Source organism: Manis pentadactyla, chromosome 6, assembly GCF_030020395.1.
Source record: "Manis pentadactyla isolate mManPen7 chromosome 6, mManPen7.hap1, whole genome shotgun sequence".
Classification (NCBI taxonomy): Eukaryota; Metazoa; Chordata; class Mammalia; order Pholidota; family Manidae; genus Manis; species Manis pentadactyla.
Window position 1 is genome coordinate 120,452,756 of NC_080024.1, and position 21,009 is coordinate 120,473,764.

A 21,009-nucleotide genomic window follows, 5' to 3' on the forward strand; every position below is an offset into this window, starting at 1 on the left:
TGTATCTCAAGTTGAATTCTTGATGAACTTAAATTCTAAATACACATTTATTTTCCATTTACCTAGCATGGCTACAAAGTCTGGTTAACTGAAGGTTACTGTGTGTAGCAGGATCATGGCTTGGTCAAAGAATCCAAACACAAAAATGAATGAAAAGTATTCTGTGAACTCCAACAGTATCTTACATTAGTATGAACAGCAGCTCTCATTCATTGCATAGTGCCATTAAAAAGGGAGGTAGGAGATAAGCTAGTTAAAAAAAACCATCTTCTATGTCATTTTCTGGTCATTTATCTTTTGTCCTAAAAATAACATGTAGGAGAAAGCACTGTTAGATTAAGTGGACTTGCTGGTGGTCAGTATCTTGGATTTTAAAGAGTTAACTTATAGATCTGCTGTTCAACTAGCTTCTTTTCCTTAGGTTGCCAGTAATTAGTGTCTACCAATGGGACTGAGGCATCCCCATCTGTCCACACAATCAAGATTCATTGTGAACTGAATACCTCAGTGCAGGTGCCCCTCCTGGTTGGTGTTGTTTCATTTTAAGTCATTTATGTCCCCAGTGTTTATCCCTATACCTGGCACAAAGTAGGCACTGGATAAATATTTGCTGACTGACCCACTGACCCACTGACAGTCAGGGTGAGAGCCCAGCCTGGTCCTTCCTGAATTCCTGGAATTTTTTTGCTCATTTCAAAAAACAATATATGCTCACATACATGCAAGAGAAAATAAAGCTCTCCCTATTTTATCAGCCATAAAGATGATTATGCCATAAGGATGAACATTTTCTCACTTATTAAATATTCTTCAAAAAATGCTTTTAATGGCAATAAAATGATCCATTGTGAGGATATGCCATATTTAATCATTTCCTTGTTGTGGGGTCATATAAATTCTTTACAATTTGCCGCCACTGGAGATAATGTTGTAATATTATACAATAAACTCCCTGACTAAACTAAAGCTGACTATCAAGTTACTTTCCAAAAAGATTATATCCATTTAAGTTCACTTGCTAGTGTCCTGTATATTTTATTTTATTTTTATTTTACATTGGTATCATTAATATACAATTACATGAGCAACATTGTGGTTACTAGATTCCCCCCATTATCAAGTCCCCACCACATACCCCATTATAGTCACTGTCCATCAGCTTGGTAAGATGCTATAGAGTCACTACTTGTCTTCTCTGTGCTAAACTGCCTCCCCCTTGCCCCCGCCTCCACTACATTATGTGTGCTAATTGTAATGCTCCTTATTCATCTTATGCCTCCCTTCCCACCCATCCTCTCCAGTCCCTTTCCCTTTGGTAACTGTTAGTCCATTCTTGGGTTCTGTGAGTCTGCTGCTGTTTTGTTCCTTCAGTTTTTTCTTTGTTCTTATACTCCACAGATGAGTGAAATCATTTGGTACTTGTCTTTCTCTGCCTGGCTTATTTCACTGAGCATAATACCCTCTAGCTCCATCCATGTTGTTGTAAGTGGTAGGATTTGTTTTCTTCTTATGGCTGAATAATATTCCATTGTGTATATGTACCACATCTTCTTTATCCGTTCATCTACTGATGGACACTTAGGTTGCTTCCATTTCTTGGCTATTGTAAATAGGGCTGCAATAAACATAGGGGTGCATATGTTTTTTTGAAACTGGGCTCCTGCATTCTTTGGGTAAATTCCTAGGAGTGGAATTCCTGGGTCAAATGGTATTTCTATTTTTAGTTTTTTAAGGAACCTCCATACTGCTTTCCACAATGGTTGAACTAGTTTACATTCCCACCAGCAGTGTAGGAGGGTTCCCCTTTCTCCACATCCTCGCTAACTGTCCTGTATATTTTAAATGCTGACAGTTGAGAAACAAGGATTTCAAAACAACCCCTTTGCTTTTAAACAGCTTCTACTGTGATGAGAATGAACCAGTCCTTTCCTTCAGACTTAGCTCTGGGCCCCTGTAAAGCACAAGGGAGTGGATAATTTGGAAAACATGCCTGAAAACCTCAACTTAAATTGAGGAGACAGCATTCACCCTTAAAAAATATATTAAAAAAGCTTGTAAGATAAAGTGAAGGAGCAACGATGCCCCAAATTGAATGATTAATAATGTAAAACTGCTAATATTGTTACACTGATTGAGAATTACAGGGTAAACCATGACACTCTCAAAAGAAATGTGCAAAGTGGGATCAAATTAAGAGCCATTTTCTCCTTACAAAAGATAAAATTATGCTTGTTGAAAGGAGAACATATTTGTGAGAGGAATCAGTCAAAAGGAAAAAGTACTTTTGAAAAAAATTTAACATTCACTTCTACTCTGAGGAATATATTTGTTGCACTCTGAAACAAAAACTTTATTTTCAAAAATAATACATGATAAAAGCCAAATTTTCAAAAATTATTTTCCATTATTACAAAAAAATTCCATTCTGGTGCTTGTCTTTTTCTGCCACTGTATTCTGCCTCAGGGACTGGGACCAGGCGTTGTACTGGAAGCTTTGCTCAGTGCCTACTGTAGGTGACCTTTAACTGTCATCCCTTTGTTAAGTCAGCATTTAAAGTGACTATGAGCTATTACAAACATGTCCACTATTATTATTATTTCAATAGAATAGCTTAACTATTTAAAATTTAACCCTTAGGAGGACAATTTATTTCCAGGCTTCCAGTCAAGCAAAGGCTGCACTATTTGGAACTCTGTGGAAAGCTCTAGAGATAGAGCCCTGGGCTCTGAGCCAGTCATACAGTGGGAAAACACCATTTTAGCAAGTGGAATTTTTGGAGTATGGTGGAAGTGAGATTGAAATCAATCTTTATGTGGGATAATTTTACTGAAAAGCTTGAGCAATTGACCCTTTTTTATTTTACTTTTCTGTGTTTTCACTGATTGCCATGAATCCAATTCCAGCTTATTTTCCAATCACAAGCCTATTTATTACATTTTACAGCTTGCTGGCTTCTGAATGAACACTGTAACCACTCAAAAAGAGGATACTCTGTAGAGAGTTGAGTAACTGTACCTTGTTAATGTGAGAGTGGTTGGGAAGGCAGGATTGATCCCACTTTCTTTGCACATTTCTTTTGAGAGTGTCATGGTTTACCCTGTAATTCTTAGTGCATGATTGACTAAAGACAGTCCATCAAAAGTGGATTCAAAGCCACCATAGTTTTCTCCCAAAGCATGCTGGGAATCAGTGGGTACCACAGCCATTTTGTCAGGGGAGAAAGAATAAGGTATTTCTTGGGCCCTTATGTTTCCCTTTGACAAGGAAGTGGGGAGGAGAGGAAGATGGAGGACATGTAGCTTCTCAATGATGCAAGGAAAGATAAATTTTTCTATTGACTTCTTCCTTTCTAGTGGTGGTGGTAGATCTAAAAGTTCTAAGCTGGAGTGAAGGTCTAAGCAGCCAGGATTTGAGGCAGAGAGTGGGACCTATGGTCAGGGGCTCCTAGAGGAAGGGAGTAGAATGTACTCTAGAGGGGAGTAAACAGAAGATTTCCATTTCCTTCCTCTGATCCGCACACTTGTGTGCCTGCCCCTGTTAATCCAGCTTCCTTAGCTCCACAGTGCCACATAAAACCTGCCTCAGTGGCTGGGGCTGGGGTCCATGGGAAAAGATGGTTTCATGTATATTGTTGGTATTCTATCTTTTTCTCCCCTTCTCCTATCTCTGTGACCCACATTTTTATTTTAGTTTACATCATCACCCGTGTACTTTGGGAGGAGATGATCTCAACCTTACCCCTTGGTTGGCTTAACCAAATCAGCCATTCCATTTGCAAGTTAAGGACATCGGTTCAGGGGTGGGCACATGGCTTTCAGGATCCAATCTAAGGTGAATCTCAGGCTCCTTCTTAAAATCCTAGGACCAGGATTCTCTCTCTCTTCTTCTGTGCAGGGTGTACAGGAATGATTAGTATCCCTTTGCTACCTGAGAGAAGGGACCTAAGGATGAAAGGAACGAGTGGAAGAGGCACACACAAGAGAGTGGCAGAGAAGCGGAGCAGGAGCCCTGGGTGAAACTGACTCTGAAGCTGCCTCTCTCTGACTTCAGTTACACAGACATATGAATGCCCTCGTTGTTCAATCCAGTTAGAGAAGATTTTCTGTGTCTTGGAACCAGTAATACTCTGACTTTTTACAAAAGGGTGAAGGTGTCTTTTGCATCCTATGGCCCATCTCTAGGGCTGTGTTTTCCCTCTGAGACGATGTTATGAATGATAGTCAGTTGCTCATATTAACCTAGAATGTAGATTAATGGTATACATTTGTAGTAAATAATACTAGAAAACAATACTATTTAAGTTTGCAATACTGTATAGTAGGAGGAAGGGCAGCACTTTGGGCTCTAACCATCAATTATCACATTATATCTATGAAAAAAATCTGCTCCAAGTTCCAAATATGTATCTTATGAATGAACTTTTGTGGGCCCTGTGGGTCTCAGTTTTCTCATGCAGGTAGGTGTAACATTAGGTGAAGTTTGGGTATCTTCAATCATTAATATTCTATGATTCTTTGTTATCCATTCATCTTATGTAAGTAAAAATGAATCCCTGTAATAGAGCAGCCTTCTTGAATAATATGGCATTTACAGATTGTTCACTTCCCACTCAACAAGCTGTAACTTATTTGTTTCCACAGCAGTTGAGGATTTGCCATCATTTAAACATTTTTGAAATTCCAGCACAGTGCTCACATCTTGCCTCTAAATATTTATACACAGAACACCTAATTTCCTACAGCAAACTCCGTTTTTGATTTGTCAGTTTTATGGAAGCCTGAGAGATCCAAATGGCTCACATGTCTAAGCAAAAGCGAATAGTAATTCCCTCCTTCTCCAGCCATGGGTTAGTCAAAGCAGGGACTTTTTCTAAGAGTAGAGGTGTTCGCCATCTTGATATGGTTTCAACACAAAAAAATGTAATCATTCATAACACTTTTGGTTCAACACGAAGAAGTAAGCACAGAGTGCCTTAAAACAAAAAACATCCCTGCTTGGAATCATGATTATATAAAACCTGCCTTACCTATAGGTGTGGCAGGTAATAGACTACCTGGTAGGAATTAAATGTTACTAAGGGCTTTTCCAGCACAATCACCCAAGGAGTCTGGAGTTCCAGCATCTCCTTGACGAAACCTTACTGCACAAAGTCCTTGCTGAATCAAGCATGTGCTGCCTCTGATGAGCTGGTTATTAGCCATCAGCTCCCAGAAGCACACCAGCTCAGATCAGCCCCTTGGCTACCTGGCTGGAAAAAGGGAAGGGCTCAATGTGGGGGTGCCTGCTGAGAGTCCTGGCTGCTTACAGAGTGGTGGGAAAGTGAACAAGGTACCAAAGGCCATCTGACCTATCTCACATCATCTAATGCATCTAATCTAATGCATCTAATGCAGGTCTGGGACTGTGCTGTGAGTCTATTTGAGGTGCATCTTATCAGGTAAGATATTTTATGGTGACAAATCTTGAAAGAAGTATTCTGTAGGGCAGGAACTTTATCTACAGCATTCTTATAAGGTGCTCCACCTTCTGTGGTTTGTGTGAGAGAATGTTCAGACTTAATTTCCTTGGCAGGTCTTGCCCTGTTTCCGAAATATTTGGGGGCTGCCAGGGAGGGAGGACCTTTGGTGTGGACAATAGCTAGTTTTCTTCAAGCAGGGTACCAGTTCTCACACTAGACATGTCCCCCTCCAGTGAAGCGGAATTTTGATCACCCTGAATAACACAATGGAAAATGTAAGTGACAGTGTTCTTAAAATGAGGTCAGCAAAAATGAAAGGAACTTGACACTGTATGTGAATGAGCCCTTCAGAAGGGACCCTTGTTTCTCTCGTATTCTTTTCCCTTTTTTGGTGTGACCGTATCCTATTTTAGTTTTGGTGGGTGCCAGTCATAAATCTGTTCCTTTATGTTATACTTCAAGGCAAAAGGCAGTTGCTCTTGAGACTGAAATCTGTTCCTTAATATTGCATGATGGAAACAATAGGGAGAGTGTGGCCAGCATGGAAAATGGAAATTACATCTTTGCCTCATGTCCATGGTGCTGGGGGTGCCGTTGATGTTTAATAAATTCTTACTGATTTGCATTATTAGCCGTTAAATTCTTTTAAAATTCTCTTTCCATTAGGTCTCATCAATTACTGGCTAATGCAGAATTCTGAATACAGACAATATAAGATTTTTAAGCGGCTGAATTAGGAGAAAGAATGTGGATGCTCTCCACAAAGTTGGAGGTAGTAGAATATGAAATACAAAGTCCATCAACACTGAGATGAAGCCTGGGAAGTAAAAGCACAATAACAGCCCCATAAAAAATTAACTCTTTTAAGGGACAATCACACAAGGCCTGGGATTAGCAAATGTCCACAGGCTATAGTCAGGATTTGTTTGTATTAGGAATATTGGAGCAGAAAATGACTTTCAGTGATGTCATTTGATAATCAACTCTCTTCCATATGGAATCCCCATGAAAGTTGGTGTTCAAAGCTTCTGGCTGAGGGTTCTATTCAGGAGGATGTAGAAGAAAAAAACTGAATTTAAAAAAGTTACATAGAGAGATCACTATTTTTAGTGTGAAAGGTATGAAACTGATAATGCTGGATTTTATGCTTTGGGCTTGGAGCATTTTATCTTAAACGTTCAGTATTTTCACATTGAATAGTTTATTCAACAAGCATTTAGCAAGTGCTTTGTGTCAGACACTGTGTGCATCAGTGGGGATACCAAGATGAATGAGATGTGATCCATGCCCCTCAGTCTCACGGACTAGAGGAGCACAGGGATGCGGTAAAGATAAGCCACCTGAGAGCCACTCTGAGGCACAGTAAATACCGCGCTGCCTGAGCATAGCAGGGGCTCCACCCTCCTGTGAGTGCGGTTGGGGGTGGAGAAAGAAGCGGGGCCATAGTGTGAGGAAGCCACCCTGGGACAGCCTTTGCCGGTTTTGTGATGGTTTTCATGATCCTTAGAGTCACACCAGTTGGCGCTGTGACACAGCTTGGGGGGGCCCACCCGGCCCAGTTCTTGCCAGGATGCTGTGCCCCCCCTAGTGAGAAAGTTTACCAACTCTGCCAGGAAGAAGGATCTTTCACATTTGTTAGATATTAAAATATTTATGCCCTGAAAGAGTTTCAGTGCCTTTGCAACCTTCACTGTTACCTCTGATATAAACATGCTCTGCTGGGCAAAAGCTGGGGGCTCCATTCACGATCCTTGGAACATTTGTCATTGTGAAGGCAGCACATTGGAAGCTGCTGTCTACAGAAAGGATCAGTTTATGATCTCAAATAGTCCCCGATAGGAAATGTCTGATATATTTAAAGCCTCTTTCCTACATCTTTTCTTTATGCCTTTGATCACACTCCTACCTGACTTTTTTGAGCCCTTGGTACCTCCTCTCTTCCCCCTCATTTCCCTTCCCCTTAAGAGGTGGTCTGAATTAGAAGTTGGTATTTTTACTTATTTATCAAACAATCTGAATCTCCTGTATGTTGAGCCGGGCACTCTTAAAAACACTTTATAAATATGAGCTCATTTAATCTTCATAAAAATTCTTTGGGGTGCCTACTCTTACTGCCACGTAGTTTTTACAGATAAGGAAAATGAAAGTAGAGATGTTAGGGAACGTACATTAAGGACACACAGTCAGAAAGCGCAAGCTGCAGAGCTGGGATTTGAATCCAGAGCTCCATGCTCTCACTGTCCATATGGGGTGATTGATAGAGCCACAGTGCTGAGGCATGGACAGGTTCCGCTGCCGGCCCACTAGCAAAGTCGTTGGAAAGGCTCTTTCCAATTCACCAAGACTTTTTCACTTCTGCCCAGAGCATGCTGAACTCTTTATAAAAAGATGCTTTTGAAATGCAGAGGTTGACAGCTTTATTTGCGGAACCATGCTGTGGTTTTGGGCTGCAGTCTGCTGGGCACTGGCTATGTGGTGGTCAGTCTTTCAAAATGGTGTAATATTTGTACTGCTTTTGTTGGATAATTGCATGCCTTTAATTTGTGGTATTATAAACAGAGCAGTAATCCGGCTCAGGAGTAGCCAGCAAAAGTTATTTGATATCCATTAAGGCAAGTTGCTATTTTTATTCACCTCAGTAGAGGTGAATATTATGATGGTCAGGAAAAAGCAACATTGGAGTATACTCTAATGGGTGTCTCCTGACTGGGTAGGTTGAAAAAAAAAAAAGAACCTTGTGAAGAAAGTAGGGAATAATTCTGTTTCCTTTTCTCACAGGCAAATATAATGTTCTCCTTAGATATTATGACAGTTTAGCTTTCTTTAGAATATGAATTTTAAGGGAGAAAAAAAAGTGACACCTTTTTAGTTCATGGACTTGGAATAGTGGTTATTTGAAAAGACCTACTTAAACCATAGCTATCCAAAATGTTTACCTACTCAGAAAATCCTAATGATTCAAGATTATTGAAAACATTAAATCATCTGAATAATTACTTACTTAGTAATTGTGAAGTCCCTGTACAGTAACTGTATTGGAAATAAGGGTATTCATCATCAGTAATTGCTTTTTGTCAGTGTTCTGTGATTTAGTTCACTTATATATTTGAAGGCAAAGAATAGGTTATTTAGATAGCATCTCCCATCCAAAGACATTTCAATGATTTGCAAACTTGAGCCTAAGTTAACTGTTCAGTCTTTGGAGATGAATCATTCCTTTTGTTTAGCCCATTGGTATAGTATTTAGATTAACTTGTAGGTTTGTATTTAACCTGACAGAATCCAAAGAGCCAGATCAGGCATATGCTAGTGGTCTTTCTGGGGCCCTGACAGAGCTATGAGCAGGGAAGAGGACCCAAGCCATTAGTTTGTGATTAATGTTTGTGCAAAGCAGTATTTCTGCCATTTTATGGATGGAGCAACTGAGGCACTGAGAGGTTAAGTGGCTTGCTCTCAATCACAAGGCAGTTCAACAGATCCAGGAAAATCAGGCAAGCATGCAGCCTGCCCAGGATTCTGTATCCAAGTCTCACCAATTTAAAATTTTGCAAGTTACAGTTCCTGTACCTGCCCATGGGCAGGTTACAAATTGGAGGTTGAAACTAAAATGAGCGGATGTCGGCAATCACTTTCTAGGGGAAGGAAGCTACCGAGGTTTTCGGTGGCTAACAGAGCTGACCTGGGGGCTAACGATCCCTGTGGACCCAACCCTCTGGGACCTGCTGGCTCTCTGCTGATCCCCCAAGGCTTCTTTCCATGAGGATTCAATCAGCTTCGGGACTGCTGGCCGGGGTGGGGGGCAGGAGGACTGTAAATCTGGGAAAGCTGCAAGTATTCAGGGTCTTGAACTTTATCAGGTTTGGATGTGCGATTGTGAAAGTAAAGAGCGGAGAAATGACGGCACTCAGTAAATCAAACGGAGAGAAGCTCAGGACTGTCAGGGGCAAGAGGAAAACAGGCTTTGGGCACAAACCCGGCTGGAAGCCTGCAGGGAGGGGAAGACTTTTATGTTCCCTCCAGACTTTGCCTTCTGAAAAACAAATTTCTTTCCCTGTCATTTTATCTACAGAACAGTATTCTTTGTTATGTCCCATGGATTTCTTTTTTTAAGTTTTCGTTATTGAGGTTTAGATCTTGTTTTAGAAGTCGGGGGTTCCATTAGAAAAAAGCAGAAAGGTAATCCGCTGGAAAATGTCTGGAATGGCCTAGATTTTCCTCTATTAATAATGCGTTAAATAGCTTCTCAGTGACCTTTATTTTTTTATTCCTTAACACAATGTGATTAAAGGAGAATAAGTCTCCTAAATAAATAGCAACACCAAACTGAAAAGTAAAGAGCATGAGAGAAGTGTAGTTAGATGACCAGGTTAATTTAGTTAGTTCTTTTTCTGTGCTTATAGTTAATGCCAGTCCCCACGGTAGCCCTTCTTCATGGCCCCATCTGTTATCTAGCTCCTATCTACTGCCAGAAAGAAGTTCCCTGGCAGGGTGCTGTTAAGGACCAGGATACCTTTCTTGATGCAGAGGATGAGCCTCAAGATTACTATCTTTGTCCCGGAGAAGACATTGGAGTCTGCTGCTGGCGTTGCAAGAGGAACTGCAAGGAACATTTCCTCTTCAAAGGAATCAAAAGCAAGTAAAGGACCAACGTTTGTCTACCCACTCCCCACTCCCCCCTTTCCCACCATAATGCAATAAATAAAGTCTCTACTGCTGGTACACAGAAAAAGCTGGAGACCTCTAGTGACTGGGGGACTCAAAGTTAATGGGTGTTCCAGGAAGTTCTTTCCTGAATTAATTTAGCTCCAGGGGATAGTTGGGTCACACAAGAAACTGAAATTTGGTTGGTGTATGTGAGTCTTAGAACAGAAATTGGTAGTAACAGTTCACACTTACATAGCACTTACTATTTACCAGGTACCATTAGCCCTCTACATGTAAAAAATCTTTTAATCCACTCAACAATATTGCACAGGCGGTACTTTCACCATCCCCATGTTACAGCTGAGGATGCCCAGGCACAGAGAGGTTAGGCAACTTGTCCTGGTCACACAGCTAGAAAGTGGTGGGGTCGGGATTCAAACCCAGGCAGGCTAGCCCCAAGTCTGGGCTCTTAGAAATTCCTTGTGTGTGTGACGTAGAGGGACTCCCTTCTTTATAAACTCACTGTGAAGCCTAGAGGACAATCTGAGCCTGGGCACTTTTCTGGAGAAAGAAAATATGTTCCAGCATCTCCCTTTCTCTTGGAAGTCATGTCTGGTACTTTGCCTAACCGGCTCTACAGAGGTGCCAACCTTCTAGACTGTAAACACTTTAGAGCTGGGAGCTAACTCTTCTGGTTCTTCTTTGAGCCCTATGTACTCAGTACTGTTGGGCAAGTACAGGAGACTGGAGCACTGCATATGGGTAGACAACCTTTTGGTGCTAATTCTCTGCATATCTGCCACATAACTGAGTGGAGAGGTCATACGCATGGGCAGCAAATGCAATAATTTTAAAATTTCTTGGGCACCTTTTTTCTCTTTATTTGACTCAAGGAGGAGCATTAGTTAGCAGACCTCCAAAAGCCTATCACCTTCTTTTCCTGTTTCCGCTCTGCAACAGCTCACCTCTCCCCAGGGCTCCCAAGAAGAGAAAAGCAGTCACAGGGTTTCTGAGCTGAGACCATTCTTGCATGGGGCATCTGGACCGTGACTGGAGAACTGGCATTGTCTGCACACCGAGTGATACCAGCAAAATCCAGGGAGGGCCCAGGCCCATCTGTCTAGGGGGTTGGAAATTTCTGCACCTCTTTCACCTTTTTGAGAGCAGAAATGATCCTATTTCCTCTGATGGTCTGATTTTTTCCTTTCCCCGGAGGGTGGGTGAGGGGAAGGATCAGATAAAGTGGATGATTTTGGAGTTCACCTTATTTGGAAGGGGTGGTGAGAAAAGACAGGCATCCTTAACTTCTGGGGCCCAACATGAGGTGACAGAAACTGAAGATGCTGAATTGTCCTTTGGAGTTCAGGGTTCTGTCTCCAGCATAACCACAGAAGAACACATGGGGGAAGGCAGAAGACACGCAAATAAGCCCCTTCTCAGGAAGCCAAGTGGGGCTGATCTGCCTCCCTCAGCTTTTTATGCAGCCATATTTAAAAGTGGTGGGAATGGCTTGTGTGGGCCTGGAGTATGGGGAAATGCTTCATCTACTTAAGGGGAGAAGAAACCACTCATTGAGGGAAACCCAAAAACATGGCATCTGACTCCCTAAGCCCACTTTCCAGTTCTGCATCAGGAAATTGGATACTCCTAGTGAAAAAGAAGGGATTATCCTAGGTGCTGGGCCTGGGCCCAGCTGGCAGCCCTACGTTTTATGTAGTGATGCCAGTAGCAATTAATAATGATAGTAAATACCACACTTCAAAACCAAACCCAACCTGAGGATGACTGGATGACTGGACCTCTGCCTCCCACCTGCAGGCCGTTAGTCTGCAAGTCCGCACCCTCCCCATTCGCCAGTCCCATACAGCCGCCCGGTTCCACCCACCGCGTTCTGCCTGGGGTTCCAAACAAGGTCTGCTCCCCATTCCCGAGGTGAGGAGTAGCGCTGCCCCTTAGCAGAGCTGCAGGAAGACACGGGCCGGAAGGTAGGGATGGTTGGGCATTGTAGTATTATTCAGTGTCAGAAAATAATAAAAATGGGATGGTAATGTAGGCTCCTTTGAGCTCGGTTTAGTTTTTCTGCAGAGTGCAAAGGGGGCTGGCTGTCTCGGGAACCCAGCTCCCGCCTGGAATTCCACGGAGCCTGGCATTCCCGGGCCTGGCAGGCTGCGGACCTCCGCGTTCCCCGCGCAGCGCCGCAGTCCCGCCGGGCCCACCCGGGACCTGGGCGGCGGAGGCGGAGATCTCGGCGTCCAGCGCGCAGCCAGCCCGCGGGGAGGGAGGCCGGCGCCGGGTGGAATGTCTTTATCGGGATCCCGGGGCCACAAGCTGCTCCTTGGTTTCTTTAAGCGATCGCGGAAAGACACCTTTCGATCTTTTGTCAGACATCTTGGCCCTTAATAGCTAAATTTATTTGGTTTAAAGCGGCCTTGGGAGAGGCAGGGAGGGAAAATCTTTCGTCGGTCATTGGGTGGCCTAGATAACAAGCTTTAAAAGAGAGAGGGAAGAAGAAAGTAAAAAGGTTAATGGATGAGGGAGGGCTGGAAGGCGCCCAGCGAGGGGCTTTTACGGTGACCCTCCCCCGGCCGTCCCCTTATCGCGGCCCTAACCTACCCGCGGCGCACGAAGTACATTAAGTCACGTAAACAGCGCGCGGAGAGGAATGCCACCGCGGTGACCTTTCGCGCGCCGCCGCCGCTCGCCCACCTCCGCGCCGTGCTGGCGGCCGCCGGCGGCGCGCGGGGCTGGCGGGGCTGCGGGCCGAGGGGCCGCCGCACCGATTCCGCGCGTCCGGCCCGGCGTCGGCGCTGCGGGTCTCCCACCCCGACTGACCGGCGGAGGGAGGAGAGAAGAGTGAGCAGGGTGGGGACGACCGTTTTCGCGCGTCCGCCGCCACCACCTGACATTTCTAAAGGGTATTTTGGGGTTTTCGAGAATTAAAAACCAAAACGACCACCCTCTCCCCCAAACCGTTGTCAGGACTCTGGGCGACGGCCTGTGTTGGACTGACAGCCGCTGGGAGGTGGGGGGGAGACGGCTATTGCGCCCTGACTGTGGCTGGGGTAGGGGGCGCCGAGGTGACCTCATGCCCTTGGGCAAAAGCCTCCCAGGGACAGGGAGAAATATGGGATAAGCGAGAAGGCCCAATCAACCTGGCTTTAAAAAAATCTCTCAGTTTAAAACTGTTTTAAGTCAGAAGTCGCATTCTCTTGCCGAAATGTCGCTGAAGCAGCCGGGCGCTTTGTGGAATGACAACGTAATGGGCTCAAGTTTGCGGAGGTGAAGGCGTGCGAGTCGTGACGCCGGTCCCCGCCCGGGTCTCGCTGCTCCTCCGGAAGCAGCGCACGACCGGGTCCCCAACACACTTTCTCGTTTGGCAGCGAAGCCCCCGCCCCCTGCCCAATTGGCTGCTGGGTTCTGGCTGGATTCGAATCTTGACTAGTGGTGTGGCGCGGCCCAAATAAATCAGCCCTGGGGACAGGCCGCGCCCAGGAGCCAGCCCTTCTCAGAGGGCGAGGAGGGAGGCTTACGGAGGCAGGACTCAGGCTGGTGGGCCACTCCTTAGGTCTAAATAGTCCGGAGAGAAACGATTTCGTTTGAGATCAGAATATCTAAAAAAAAAAAAAAAAAAAAGTGGAGGAGGGGAAGAGAAAGAGACAGGGGAAAGGAAAAGGAAAAGGAAAAGAAAGCAATCGCAAAGAAAAAAGAACTTATAAGCGCCTGCCTGTCTACTGGAGAACTGTGCACGCCTTCTCAGCCTTGAGTTTCTCCCCAGTTTGGGGTGCACTCTTCCATCTACACCTCCTATTCCGCTCGCCTTCTGGGGCACTCAGAGAAAGCTCAGAGCCTGAGGCCCGAGGGGGTGGTTTTGAAAATGTGTTGCTCCCTGGGGGTGTTGTCCCCAGGGCGAAAGCCGATGCACTGGGAACACTGTAAACTGGAAGGGTCAGGCAGCTTTCTGTGTGAATAAATTCTACAGGTTAAACAGTTTTATTTTTAAGTTAGCTGAAAAGAAAAACTTTTCACTACCCATTCCTTCCTTTAGTTGGAAAACAAGTGACCCTTCAAAGGCGCAAACACTTACCTTTCCCCACCTCTTTGTTTAGGCAATGTTAAAAAAAAGATTGGGAATGGGGGTGGGGGTGGGGGTAGAATGTCAGGTCCCTTGGCGAGCCCTCAGAATCCGGGTGTTGGGGAACCGGTGAGGGCCTGTCCCACCGCTCACCTCTGCCCCTGCCTTGCCAGCTCGAGTCCCTCTCACCGCTGCCGCAGAGCTGCGGGAAAAGCAGGTCCCTGGGGGTTAACTATTGTCCAAGGAAACTTACTCACATGGACACCCCCGTCCTTGCAAATATGGAGAAAAACACACAGCAGGAATCAGATTCACCCTGGTCTCTAGGCTCAGGAGTGGAGTCCGTTCACAGCCTGGACTCTCACTTAGCTAGAGGATTTGTTAACTTGACTTCATAGAAATCACCTCAGTGAGATAGGAATTTAAAATAATTTTTTTTTTTTTTTGCTTTTAAGAGCAGAACCGAGAGACATTTCAAAACAGTTGGACTCAAAGGAAATGAAATGTAATGTCCACATTTCTGGAACAAAAGCTTACAAATGAGCTTCTGAAAACTCAGACTATTTAAAAATTTGGTCGGAACTCACGTAAAAACGAAAAGAAAGGCATTTGAAGCCCTGGTCGGAGTCGAATGGACTGCAGACGCCGGACCTTCTTTTCTGTAGTCGCTTTCGATCGAACTCAGGTTAAACTTTAAAGCCCCTGGATTCTGCTCCAGTCGCCAGTCTCCGTTCCAGAGTTTTCTACCTTCAGTCTTTCCCAATTGCGGCCACACTGAAAATGGGAGCCGCCACAGTAATCGGGGGAGGCAAAGAGGAATGCAATAAAAGTGCCTAAATTGTATGAGAACGGTTTATGGACCTTCTCAGTAGCATTTAAAATTCAGAAGTGTTAAGTAGCAATTTACAACGAAGAATGAAAAAAAAAAAAAAGAATTATCGCCAACTTCCACGATTTGGCTCCCTCCACCCCCACGTAACCAGGCCCCATCCCCTTCTCCCTGCAGGATACACGGGTTCACAGCCCTAGGGTTCTATTGAGAGAAAACACACAGAGCGACGAGGTCTCACAATCTCTTGAAACTACATTTTACAGTGTCCCTATCTACCCTGGGTCAACTCTGTTTCGGCCCCTTCCCCAACTGAAAGAACAGAAAATTAAAAACAAACAAAAAACCAGAGCGCGAACGCTTTTAGGGAAACTGACCTTTAGAAAATCATTTACTTTGATTTACCCTGGGGAAAAAAAGTGTAAAAACCCATTCCCACAAAACTCCTCCTGCCCTAGTTAAAACTCTCTATCTGCAGCCTTCTGGGTTCAGGTCTGTCGGAACAAATCTTTTTGTGAGCGAAAGGGAGCGAGACATATATCACGGCTCCTGCCGCGGACGAAACTGCAGCCGCTCGACTCGCTGCTTGACAGATCAACGCTGATAACCCCGCGACGTTCATCTCCAGCCCCTTTGCCGGCTAAGGACCGTATCAGTTTGTACACAGTCGTGATAACAATTTGGAGAGAGAGAAGAAGGTGTGTGTGTGTGTGTGTGTGTGTGTGTGTGTGTGTGTGTGTGTGTGTGTGTGAGGGTGAAGGTGGGGAAGCGTTATTTCTTGCTGGGTCCCCCCTTTTTCCAGCGACTAATCTGGGACTTACCTTAAGTTCTGCAGGGAAAGCTCAGAGCAAACTGGACACTCAAACTCGGAGAGCATCTCGGGGCACGATTGGAAGCCCTTTTTTCATCCTGCGAACCTCAGGGACTAACCTTTCTGTACACCACGACCCCGAATTAAAAGTTCCCAAAGGTTAGCTGGGGAGTGCCGACGTGAATTTCCCGAAACCTCCTAGGAATTTAATACATTTCTAAAAAGCAGGGCAGAGAGGGAGCTGGGTACTCGAGTTCCTTCTTTTCCCATATGATAGGGTCCTCGCCCTTCCACAGCCACCACCACCTGAGCCCCAGGGTCTCAAGAGGTCGAGTAAAGTTTAAGGTCGGTCACATTCGAATGCGGAGCAAAGAGCTCATTTAACGTGGAGGGAGGGGCGGAGAAGACCACAGGAGCAAAGCACTTTCCCCTCTCATTCTGGGGGCTCGTTGACCCGGGAGCTGGCGCGTCCCTCTACCATGGTGGCTGCGCAGGGCTGTGCACAGCCAACTCCTCCCGTGCCAACCCCTCCACCCTCCACCATCCCCGCCCCCGGGAGTGCGTGTGTAACTGGGGGCGGAGGAAAGTGCTCCGCCGCAGGATGGGTGTGGGTCGCCAGCCAGGTCAGGCGTCCTGCCACCTCCGCCCCTCCCCGGGCGTCCTAGGGCTCGGCGCCCCCTCGGTGGATTTGCCCCCACTCCCAGGACGGTGCTCGCAGCTCGGCCCACACCCGCGGGCAGCGCGACGCTCATTGTCTGCCTGGGCTGCGCGTTCCCCTCCCCCAGCCGCCCGCGTCCTCTCCCCACCCTCTTTCTCTCCTCCCCTCGCTCCCTCCTCCTCCTCCTCCTCTTCACCTCCAGTGCCCAGCTGCTCGCACGGCGCAGTTCCGACCCACAGCCTGGCACCCTTCGGCGAGCGCTGTTTGTTTAGGGCTGGGTGAGTCCAATCAGGAGCGCAGCTGCAGTTTTCCGGCAGAGCAGTAAGAGGCGCCTCCTCTCTCCTTTTTATTCACCAGCCGCGCGGCGCAGATCCCGGACTCGCGCTCGCCTGCCGGCGCCCTCAGCCTCTCTCCGCACCCAAGAGCACCCGCCGCCGCCGCCGTTTTCCATGCGCAGCACCCACCCGAGGTTCGGCTGCTTCCTCTCTCGCTCGTGCTCCCCCTTCCTTCCCTCTACCTCTCCCCCCCGCCTGTCGCGGGCCCCAGGCCCTCGGGCTCCCGGCCCTCTGCGGGCGCGGTCGGCCGGGACGCAGGGAAGTCTCCCTTCTACCCTCACAGCCGGCTGCAGCGGCTCCCAGGCATCCGGGACACCGCAGACCAACTTCTGGTGTGTTTCGCTCTCCCCGAAGCGCTTATCTGCGCGCAGCCTTATCTCCGAGTTATCTCGGCGAAAAGGGGCGGGAGCCGGCAGTCAGGCGGGCAGACAGAGACTTCTTGCTATCTAGCCTGGGACTGTGTGTGGGCATTAATTTTAGTATGGTTATCTCCGATGAGCCGAGGCGATTTGGAGAAGCAGCCCAGAGGAGGCCAGCTGGGCTGCATTTCGCCTCCCTCCTCCACCCGCTCCGAGTCTCCCTGTCATTCTTCCTGCCCTCCCCGTTGGGGTGGCCTCGCTCCGGGGCGGTCTCACGCCCCCCTCACATTTACCCCTCCTTTTCTCTGCGCTCCGCTCCACCCCGCTGCGTCGATCCCGGAACGGTGTGGCCTTTCCGGGGCTGGGGATGACCGAGGGGTGGGCGAGGGTGGCCCAGCCGGTACGACCGCGCGCGCTGATGGCTGCAGACGCGAGCCGTGTCTAAGGTGTGCGGCGCCACGGGTCCGTGGGCTGGGCGTGAGATCCCCGCTCCGCGGGCACCCAGCACTGCCTGGGCCCGGAAGGTCCAAGACGGCCGTCTCCGCCCGGCTTCCCACCTTCCCTGGGCTGAACTGCATTTTTCTCTGGGGCTCGCGTGCCGTCTCGTCCGCGCAGTCCGGAAAGCTCCGGGAGAGTCTGTATGGGAGGACGCGGAGGTTTCGTTTTCGGAGACAGGTTTCCTGCTCTGCGCTCATGATTTTCACGCGGGCATCCCTCACCCTGAGGCACGGCGGGAGAGGGGCACCCGCAGCGGGGGGACGGGATGAGGCAGCGCCGACACGCACAGCTACTTAGAAAGTTCTTTTCTGTATCACTGGCCGGGAGGGAGCCACTTTGGGGGGAAGGGAAACCTCAGCCAGACTCTCAGTCACCCATGAGATCTGACGCGCGGATGAAGGATGCTGCGGAGGGTGGGCGGGGAGGCGAGGGGACTCGGGCAGCGCGGGTGAGAGAGGGCTCAGAGCCGGGGCCTTGGAGGACCCTGCGTCGGCTGAGCAGGCTCCATTCCTCTCTCCTGCCCCAACGCCGCCCCACTGCCCAGGGCAGGATCGGGATCTTTCTAGAGTCTCAGTAGCTAGGAAAGGGAGTGTCAGATGACAGCATCCCCTTTTGGTAATGCTTTTTTATTTCTCCCCTTGCCCCGGTCTCCCCCACCTCGCCTCAGGAGCTAGAAGTCAGCTTGGAGCGGCGCGGGACCGTGGATGGCCTTGACTGACGGCGGCTGGTGCCTGCCGAAGCGCTTCGGGGCCGCGGCTGCGGACGCCAGCGATCCCGGAGCCTTTCCAGCGCGGGAGCCCTCCACGCCGCCTTCCCCCATCTCCTCTTCCTCCTCCTGCTGCTCTCGGGGTGGGGAGCGCGGCCTCGGCGGCGCCAGCAACTGCAGGACGCCGCAGCTAGACACGGAGGCGGCGGTGGGACCCCCGGCCCGCTCGCTGCTGCTCAGCCCCTACGCCTCGCATCCCTTCGCGGCTCCCCACGGACCATCGGCGCCCGGGGTCGCTGGCCCCGGGAGCGCCCTGTCGAGCTGGGAGGACCTACTGCTCTTTACTGACCTCGACCAGGCCGCGACCGCCAGCAAGCTGCTGTGGTCCAGCCGCGGCGCCAAGCTGAGCCCCTTCGCCCCCGAGCAACCCGAGGAGATGTACCAGACCCTCGCCGCCCTCTCCAGCCAGGGGCCAGCCGCTTACGACGGCGCGCCCGGAGGCTTCGTGCACTCGGCGGCTGCCGCTGCAGCAGCCGCGGCCGCGGCCAGCTCCCCAGTCTACGTGCCCACTACGCGAGTGGGTTCCATGCTGCCCGGCCTGCCTTACCTACAGGGGGCGGGCAGCGGGCCCGCCAACCACGCGGGCGGCGCGGGCGCGCACCCCGGCTGGCCCCAAGCCTCGGCCGACAGCCCCCCTTACGGCAGCGCAGGCGGTGCGGCAGGCGGCGGGGCCACCGGGCCCGGCAGCGCCAGCTCGGCCGCAGCGCATGTGTCCGCGCGCTTCCCTTACCCGCCCAGCCCGCCGATGGCCAACGGCGCAGCGCGGGACCCGGGGGGCTACGTGGCGGCCGGCGGCGGCGGCGCGGGCGGCGTGGGCGGCGGCGGTGGCGGAGGCAGCCTCGCGGCCATGGGCGGTCGCGAGCACCAGTATAGCTCGCTGTCGGCCGCCAGGCCGCTGAACGGGACGTATCACCATCATCACCACCACCACCCGAATCCCTACTCGCCTTATGTGGGTGGACCGCTTACGCCTGCCTGGCCCGCTGGACCCTTCGAGACCCCGGTGCTCCACAGCCTGCAGAGCCGCGCGGGAGCCCCGCTCCCGGTGCCGCGGGGCCCCAGCGCAGGTAAGAGTCGCGCTGCAGCGTGGGGGTGGGGACGCGCGAGGAGCTGTGGAGGGGCTTATTGACTTGGGCCTTGTTTTTAGAGCTTTCCTGTTTGGGTGCCCGAGGTCGGCCTGTCTCCAGGCGTATCTGCCGAGCCTTGGCGACCCAGAGCATATACACTTCAGCCCCCTGGAGAAGCTGGAGGGACTTTGATTAGATTCATGAGTAGTGAATGGCGTGGGCAATTAGGGAAAATGATCCCCAGAGGGAATTGACAGGGCCTGAACCCTGTCGCAGACCCTAGTTTGCCTGAATGCAAGAGGGAGACTCCATTTGAGGTGGGAGGAGGTCAGTTTCGGAGAGTGTTGGGCACCTGATTCACTCTCTTCTCACATACACACACAGCCTCACCTAACTCAGCTCCCCAAAAGTGTGTGTTTTCTACAAGGAGAGTATGTAAAAGAGCTTCACAGTGGAAAAGGACTTAGGGATGTTGTTGGCATCCAACCCCCTCCTCAGTGAGAGGAAAGAAGAGAGGACAGCTAAGACTGGTCCACCTTGTGACTATCAGCAGAGACAGCTGGCAGATTGGCCCTTTTTTTGTTTGACGTCAGCTGGGCCCAGGGGCCTGCTGCCCTGCCAGCCCCTGCCAGGCTTGGACCCAGAGACCCTGGAGCTCCCACATCAGTTTTTCCTGCCGAGTTCAGCCCACCAATTGGAAAAACTTTCAGTTTCCAATCCCACTCTTACCGAGCAGTTTGAGGTGAACCGGGAAAACACAATTGTCAAAATGCCTGGAAACACCCCATTGTGAGAAGTGTTCTGCTCAGGCAGGGGAGGGTGTGAACTGTGTTGTCTGGACTGACAAAGGGACTGTGGCTTCTTTTCCCAGCTGCCTCATTTTGGGTCCTTCCTGGTACTTTCACAGATCTCTCTTTTTTATATTTAACCTGTTTGATATAACCTGGAAGATTCCTAGAGCAAAACCTTTTTTTGGGCAGTCATTTGTTTCCTGGCAGCTGTGGTAGTCACAGAGGTGGCAAAGACAAGGCGGTGCATCTGCCCAAGTTATCCCACCTGGTGCTCTCCCACCCCTGGTCTGGGAGTCTCAGCCCTCTGTTTAGGGACAGCAAGTCTTTTAGGGGCCCTGATTCATTAGGATAGAGAGGGGTCATTGCTAACTTTGTGTTCAAAAGACATACTGGAAATGCTAGTGTCCTGAATGTGAGGGATCTGGTTTGAAGAGCCCTTGCCTAGAAATATTAGGAGGGGGCAACAGGCTCTTTGGTAACGAGCTCCTCCTCTTTTCTTCCACTACTCTAAAATTTTGGTCTAAAAATTCCCTCTTTCCCCTGCAAACTGGCCTTGGAGACCATCTCTACCCTATTTGTAGAATGGCGGGTGGAGGCCTGCTGAGGAGAGTGGAGAGCTGAGACAGTTACTCTTCCTGCTGCATAGAGACCTATGTCTGGCTCCCAGGAGCAGAGACAGAGATGAGGGAAGTTCAAAGGATGAGAAGAGGACTGGTGGTT

At 49.0% G+C, this 21,009-nt stretch overlaps 1 protein-coding gene and 1 long non-coding RNA gene across 7 annotated transcripts in view; one reads left to right on the forward strand and one right to left on the reverse strand.

The window, feature by feature from the left end:
• Window positions 1–12,492: 12,492 nt before the first annotated feature.
• Window positions 12,493–16,766, reverse strand: LOC118922730 (uncharacterized). Of its 2 annotated transcripts, XR_005028861.2 has the most exons (4): window positions 15,826–15,934; window positions 14,763–14,949; window positions 14,329–14,377; window positions 12,493–13,714 (listed from the first exon to the last, which is right to left on the reverse strand). It is a non-coding gene; the product is annotated as an uncharacterized LOC118922730 (long non-coding RNA). The 2 variants fall into 2 exon arrangements; XR_008998316.1 differs by lacking the exons at window positions 12,493–13,714; window positions 14,329–14,377 and adding an exon at window positions 16,670–16,766 and having other exon boundaries at window positions 14,822–14,949; window positions 15,826–15,938.
• Window positions 16,732–21,009, forward strand: part of GATA6 (GATA binding protein 6) — a 28,396-nt gene continuing 24,118 nt past the window's right edge. For 2 of the 5 annotated variants that reach the window (XM_036905775.2, XM_036905781.2), the window contains exons 1-2: window positions 16,732–16,942; window positions 18,333–19,498. In XM_036905775.2, the coding sequence (XP_036761670.1) occupies window positions 18,370–19,498 (1,129 nt within the window). In that variant the 5' untranslated portion in view covers window positions 16,732–16,942; window positions 18,333–18,369. Of the gene's footprint in view, window positions 16,943–16,997; window positions 17,141–17,195; window positions 17,614–17,660; window positions 17,843–18,332; window positions 19,499–21,009 lie in introns of those variants that run through there. The other 3 variants (XM_036905779.2, XM_036905778.2, XM_036905777.2) reach the window with 3 other exon arrangements.